Source organism: Olea europaea, chromosome 8 (assembly GCF_002742605.1).
Source record: "Olea europaea var. sylvestris chromosome 8, O_europaea_v1, whole genome shotgun sequence".
In the NCBI taxonomy this organism is placed as follows: domain Eukaryota; kingdom Viridiplantae; phylum Streptophyta; class Magnoliopsida; order Lamiales; family Oleaceae; genus Olea; species Olea europaea.
In genome coordinates, this window is record NC_036244.1 from 13711265 (window position 1) to 13718083 (window position 6819).

The window sequence follows — 6819 nt, forward strand, 5'->3', positions numbered from 1 at the left end:
TGTATTGTTATTGAAAGATTCCAATGCAAAATTAATTTGGATACACTAATGACTGTTGGAAATAATATATTTCAAGATGGAATATAAGTAGAAATATAATTCATTCGGTCTAACAACTTAAATATTTTTAGGGGATAAAACATGATTTTCATTCAAATCTTTTGAGTCTTCACCTCATCATCATCCTAAACTTAAAAGGTTTACATGTGGGCAACGTTAATTTATTTAAATTTTATTTTTAACACGTTTCTTCACATGTAGATGATTTATATATTTTTGTTCAAAGGTTGACGTGTGCAAAATTTTGCATAAATCAATGATGACAATTGATGAGATTTTACGGAAGGTTTGTTCGACTATAATACGATATTATCTATCTCATTTAAAAGGTAAAACGATTAGTTACATGTATTAATTAATATTCTTGACTCAACAATAAAGAAAATTCCATGTAATATACTTTTGATGAAAATTGAAACTCTTGATTATAATAACTTAAGCTTTTAGAGAGGTGGTTTTGACAATATCCAAGCTTCTGCATTCAAAAAAATTAATTCAACTTTCCAACAAAATAATCAGTGGGCTAATTTTATTTGTTTATCATAATAAATCAAATACATGCATATTCTACTTTATGTAAATAAAAAAGTAAAATAAAATAATTAATGGAAGGATTATCTTGTAATGAAAAGCAAAAAAGATGAGATGATATGCCAGCTAAGGCTTGACTCCTTTTAAGACATAAATGATTATGTAGATAATTATCAAATGCAATAAGGCCACAACAAATAACTTTTTGTTTTATAAAAAAAAAAAAAGGCTTTTATTCTTAAAAAAAATGAATTAACTCTAACAAAATAAGTTATCTTGGAGTACAACGTTTTTTGGGATTAATCACAACCATTTAATAACAGTATTATATTTTTCATACAAGGAAATTATATACACTCGTAACATAGAAGAAAATTTACATATATAAATTATAAATCTAACTGCTTAAATTTTGAAAAGTCGAATCATTTATGAACCGGATACGTATCAAGTTTTTGAAGTAAAAATCAATTACCAGCATGTGAAGAGTATATGTTGATAAAAAATTGTTTTGGCTATAACAAGTGATGTTGGATGACATTAATAATTATCTACTATGATCAACGAGGTGAAGACTACTCAATAGGTGCTCTACATTCATGCCTAGTTGTCGACCACTCTGAGGCCCTCTACGTCCATGCCCAACCGTCGACCTTCATGAGCACTCTACATTTATGCCCGACCTTCGACCCTTATGAGCACTCTACGTCTATACTAGGCCGTCGACCCTATGAACACTTTACGTCCATGCCCGACCGTTGATCCCATGAGCACTCTACATCCATGCCCGACCATCGACCCCCATGAACACTACATTAGTGCCCAATTGTCAACCCTCGTGAGCACTACGTCAATGTCCGACTGTCGACCTCATGAGCAATCTATGTCCATGTCGACCGTCGACACCCATAAACACTCTACGTCCATACCCGACCGTTGACCTCATGAGCACTTTACGTCCATTCTAGGCCGTTGACCCCCATGAGCACTCTACGTCTGTACTGGGCCATCAATCCATACCACCATGCAGCTGACCCAACACTTAACCATAAAATCATCAATAAATTGGATGGAAATCGCTTAACGGTTATCACAGATGCAACCAATTGTCAGATAGTTGGAGGCCCCCACTCAGAATGTGGGATAGTGGAAGAGGTACGTGAGACACGTGGAACCGTACTTGCACAGCATTCACGTGGCTTCAAGCACCTATAAATACACCCAAGGCGAAACAGGTATCTCTCAGAAAAACTTTGACTATTTGACTACCTTCTTTACTTTTCCTCACTCAATACTAATTCTCACGTCGGAGATAAAACGGGGGAGAAAGTTCCGCCCTCATTTTTTAAGGAAACACTTGCTTGTTGGAATAGTAGAAACACCGTATGTATCCAAGGGAAACGGAGGTATTGTTTCATTACTATTTCAACAAGTTAAACTTTAAGAAGAGGTACAAACAATTCCTAGAGACAACATATTTCTAGTTTCTAAAAGGATAAATATATCTACTTGAGATGGATAAAGACTCATCTACTTTCCGATTTTGTCTACATCAAATTACCAAATTACCATAAGAATTTACATGCCAAATTGTATTTTCTTGGTTCCACACAAGTATTCAAATGTATTGAATGTGCATGGCCCCTCATGCACTAACTCATGGAGAAAAGCTATGGGATTATTTGCTAAAAAATTAAAGGAAATTTCAGTCCGATTAGAATATATATATCATGAACTTAAGGCCTGTATGCAAGAATACTTTAATACAGACATCCTTTTCCTCTTTTTAGCATCCTTTCATCTCCAGCCCCTCCTTTATTTTCAATACATACTTTCAAGCTATTTTAGCAAAATAATATAAATTAAAAATATTTTTATTCTCCAGTTTTAAAAATACTAATCATATAGCGGCGTACCATCTTGATTATAAAAACTAGTCTTTGACTAAAATAATATTGCTATGTAAAGAATGGTTCTTGTAATATTGATGTGGCAATAATGAGAGAGAGGAAGGCAAGTAGGGGAAGCATAATCACATGGACATCGCCTTTCTTTCATTGCCTGCAGGCTGGAATGGGGGCTATCAACAAATTAAGTTAAAGTGAAGAAAAATAAGTTGAAATCTCATTATTCTGCTCACTATTGCGTATCTAACGCTCGCTCTGAAGTTAAAAAAGAAAAAACCAGTCACCGGGGAATGATTGTCAGTTTTTGTGAGTACAAAACAACCTTAAAATCTTCAGCTTGTGGTCATATTTTATTCTGTCTTTCCCAAATTGAGTACTACATACTTTTTTCTCCTCTCACTAAAGTGGTGTCATATGATAGTATGATACTATGTTAATGTATGATATTTCTTTGGTTTGCTCTGGATAGATTTTTTTACTGAAGTAACAGGAATTCTTATGTAAATTTCTTGAATTTCTTGAAAATCTGCATTTTTAATCTTCTTCAGCTTAAAGTTTCCTCAACTTCTGGTTGTGGGATTACTTTAACATTTTTTCTTTTCTCTTTTCTTTTTTCTTTTTTCTTTTTAACCAATCTTGGGGAAAATAAATACAGGAATTTGTTAGTGGTTCCGACAAAATCTATTGCTGGCAGCTGGAGGTGGAACTTTCTGAGGTAGCGGTGTCTTAAAAAGTGAAGGTTTCAACAGTTTAATAAAGTTCGTTCTTTGTCTCACTCTCCTATGGTGGTGCTGCTCCTTCTTGTAAATACTTAGGTTTAGAAGCATAAACAAGACTCAGAAATGAAGTTTATGAAACTCGGATCTCGCCCTGATACTTTCTTCACTACTGAGGCTGTGAGGTACTTTCATTACTTAATTCTTTTTAATTTTTTCTTGATTTTTAAAATTTAAAATGTCATTTGTTGATTATAATTTTATTTTATTATTATTTTTTTTTTCATTCTGGGAATTTTGATGTTCATATTTTATGTGGGGGTATTTATGAACAAGAAAACTTTAGACCTTGTGGTGTTGATGCAGGTCTGTGTCATCTGAGGTTTCTAGTGATCTTATAATTCAAGTGAAAGAAAGCAGATATTTACTTCACAAGGTGAGTTTTCTCATTTTTATTTTTTTTGTATACTTTTGAATATATATATAATAAGGGAAAATTTCTAGGGAAAAAAAGGGTGATTTAAATTTATTTTGTTTTTTGTTTTTTGTTGCATCATAAAGTCATGTAAAGGTGTATCAAACGCGGACTGATAGTTTGAGTTAATTTACAATGCAGTTTCCCCTGCTATCCAAGAGCCTGTGCCTGCAGAAACTGTGTTCAGGAAGCCCTGAATCCTCACAACACCAAATAGTCCAACTCCCTGATTTTCCTGGTGGGTTGGAAGCATTTGAGCTCTGTGCAAAATTCTGCTATGGAATCACAATTACTCTCAGTGCCTACAACATTGTATCGGTTCGATGTGCTGCAGAATACCTTCAAATGACGGAGGATGTTGAGAAGGGCAATTTAATTTGCAAGATTGAAATTTTCTTCAATTCTTGCATACTTCATGGATGGAGGGACTCTATTGTAACTTTACAAAGTACCAAATCCTTCCCCTTGTGGTCTGAAGATCTTGGGATAACGAGTCGATGTATTGAAGCCATTGCTTCAAAAGTTTCGGCCCATCCATCGAAGGTGAGTCTATCCCATAGTTATTCGAGAAGAGGTAGAGATGATGTATCCTGCAATGGATCAGAGAGCCAAAGGCATAAAAATACAAGTAAAGGCTGGTGGGCTGAAGATTTAGCAGAATTGGGGATGGATCTTTATTGGAGAACAATGATTGACATCAAATCAGGTGGGAAGGTCCCCTCGAATCTCATTGGAGACGCATTGCGAATTTATGCATCGCGTTGGCTACCAAACATATCGAAGTACTTACATATTGAGAAACAAGCAGAATCTGATCACGAGTTGGGCTCGACTGGGGAGGTGACTTCAAAACACCGGCTGTTGTTGGAGTCAATTGTTAGTTTATTGCCAGCAGAGAAAGGCTCAGCTTCATGTAGTTTTCTTTTGAAACTGTTGAAGGCGGCCAATATACTAAAAGCGTCATCCTCTTCAAAGATGGAATTGGCAAGAAGGGTTGCAGTTCAATTGGAAGAAGCCACAGTTGGAGATTTGTTAATTCCATCATTATCGAACACAGATGGCATTATATACGATGTAGATCTTGTTATGACCATATTCGAGCAATTTATGTTACAAGGACAAAGTCCCCCTACAAGTCCTGCGAGATGCAAGGGGGATTTCGAAAGGAGAAGGTCTCGTTCGGCGGAAAATGTTGAACTTGAGTTTCAAGAGAGTAGGAGATCATCTTCTGCATCACATAGTTCCAAACTCAAGGTAGCAAAGCTTGTGGATGGGTTTCTCCAAGAGATAGCGAGGGACAAAAATTTGCACTTGTCGACGTTCATTGCAGTAGCAGAAGCAATTCCAGAATTCACAAGGCTCGACCATGATGACCTCTACAAAGCTATTGACATCTATCTAAAGGTAGAATTACAGACAACACATGATAATATGCTTATTCCTTTCATGCATCATCATCTAATTCCATAATCACCGATTCAAGAGAATTTTGAGGAGTATATGCCTCCCTATGAAAACTCCTCTGTCTCCCAATTTAGCTTGAAACAATCTATTAAATCCTGATGTCATATTGGTGTAGGTCTTAATTATTATTAACGCCTAAATATTTTACCCGAACTATGCATTATTTGATCATAACATTGTGTCTTAATACTGTTGAGTATTGTCTAAATCACCTTGACAAGCATACCAGATGAGTTTAATAGAAATTTGTGTTGCACTATACTTATCTTCTTCTATTTTCCTTTTTCAAGTTGATTTCGAATTGTTATTCCGTGGAACAATTCATTATTAGTAATGTTAGAAGTGATACGCAAATATCTGTAATTGAATGTGCAGGGGCATCCAGAACTCAATAAGAGCGAAAGGAAACGCCTGTGTCGAATATTAGACTGCAAAAAGTTATCCATGGAAGCCTGCATGCATGCTGCACAAAATGAAATGCTCCCACTAAGAGTGGTAGTACAAGTTCTCTTCTTCGAGCAAGCTCGTGCTGCAATGGCTGGCGGCCAGGTGATTGAGCTTCCGAGCAATATCTCAGAGCTTTTCTCCGCTCATAATAACCAGTCAAAGGTTAAAGCTACTTTTAGCACCAATGGAGCAGTGGCACCAGAAGATAAATGGAGTATGGCCGGGCTCAAATCACCAAAGTCAAACCTTTCAACCCTTAAGATGAGACTGGCAGAAGATGAGGACTTAGACGAAAACTTTTCCGAAGTGATGGAAAAATCTTCCAAGCCTAACAGATCTAAAAGTATGTTCAGTAAGCTGTGGTCCATCAATAGAAATGCAAGTGAAAAGAATTGATAGAAGTTTTATTCAATTTCTGGTTGGGGTGGTCCAGATAAACTAAATTGCCACTTTTATTACTTTCTTCCGTTATCGAGCAGAAATCTTTGTACTCTTTAGGAAAAACAAAATCACTGTGAATTATTGGTGTAACCTGTGATAATAACGTAAGGAGATAGTAAATTTTGACAAAGAGGGAAATTCTCTCTTCGTGCAAACTGGAATGAAGCACTTGTGAAACTAAAATGTGGTAGAGCAAATGCTGGTGGAGTTTATATGTATCCATTACTTCCTGTCTCTAGAAATGAGTTTCAACTTCATGACATTCGACATTGTAACTGCATGTTCAGAACACAATACTCGACAGTATAATTAACAAGATTATTACTTGTTTTTTCCTTCCTTAGTACTAGACAGAGTGTTACATAATCTCCATAACCAAACATGCCATAAGCAAGCAATTTAGTTTCTTTTTTTCTCGACATTTCATGCCCTGCAGTTTACTATATATTGTTGTTATCAGAAAGGGTGGTGATTATTTGACAAGATTTTTTGGGTTTGAGCAAGAAATAATAGAGAGCTGAAGTGAAGATCGAACGCTATTGTTTTGCCTAAGGTTAAGAAAAAGAAGAAAATACCTCAACTGAAATATTTTTGTCAACATGTGGTACGTATATTATACCGTAAGAATTTAGTTTATTTTTTTCTTGATACTTCTCAGAGCAATCTAATCCAGCATATATAACAAGAAATTCTGGCAGTTCTGTGAACATCAAGATCTTTCATATCTTATGACAGGAATAATCTGATGTTATTAGCAATTAATCCTTATATGAAGTAT

At 35.5% G+C, this 6819-nt stretch overlaps 1 protein-coding gene across 2 annotated transcripts; it reads left to right on the forward strand.

Annotated features, from left to right (window-relative positions):
- Positions 1 to 2401: 2401 nt before the first annotated feature.
- On the forward strand, positions 2402 to 6359 carry LOC111398874 (BTB/POZ domain-containing protein At1g67900-like). 2 transcript variants are annotated; one of them, XM_023026020.1, is made up of 6 exons: positions 2402 to 2804; positions 3154 to 3213; positions 3314 to 3399; positions 3581 to 3650; positions 3831 to 5093; positions 5529 to 6359. In XM_023026020.1, the coding sequence occupies exons 3-6, from the start codon at positions 3341 to 3343 to the stop codon at positions 5994 to 5996; spliced, it is 1860 nt and encodes a 619-aa protein (XP_022881788.1). In that variant the 5' UTR covers positions 2402 to 2804; positions 3154 to 3213; positions 3314 to 3340; the 3' UTR covers positions 5997 to 6359. The 2 variants fall into 2 exon arrangements, with proteins under 2 accessions (XP_022881788.1, XP_022881787.1); XM_023026019.1 differs by having other exon boundaries at positions 3154 to 3399.
- The last annotated feature ends 460 nt before the right edge of the window (positions 6360 to 6819 follow it).

Bases quoted from the DNA above. Each gene is read 5' to 3' on its own strand.
- LOC111398874 (XM_023026019.1), top strand. From the start codon at position 3,341: ATGAAGTTTATGAAACTCGGATCTCGCCCTGATACTTTCTTCACTACT. The intron at 3,651-3,830 runs GTGAGTTTTCTC...TTTACAATGCAG, and splicing joins GCAGATATTTACTTCACAAG to TTTCCCCTGCTATCCAAGAG. The intron at 5,094-5,528 runs GTAGAATTACAG...TTGAATGTGCAG, and splicing joins CTATTGACATCTATCTAAAG to GGGCATCCAGAACTCAATAA.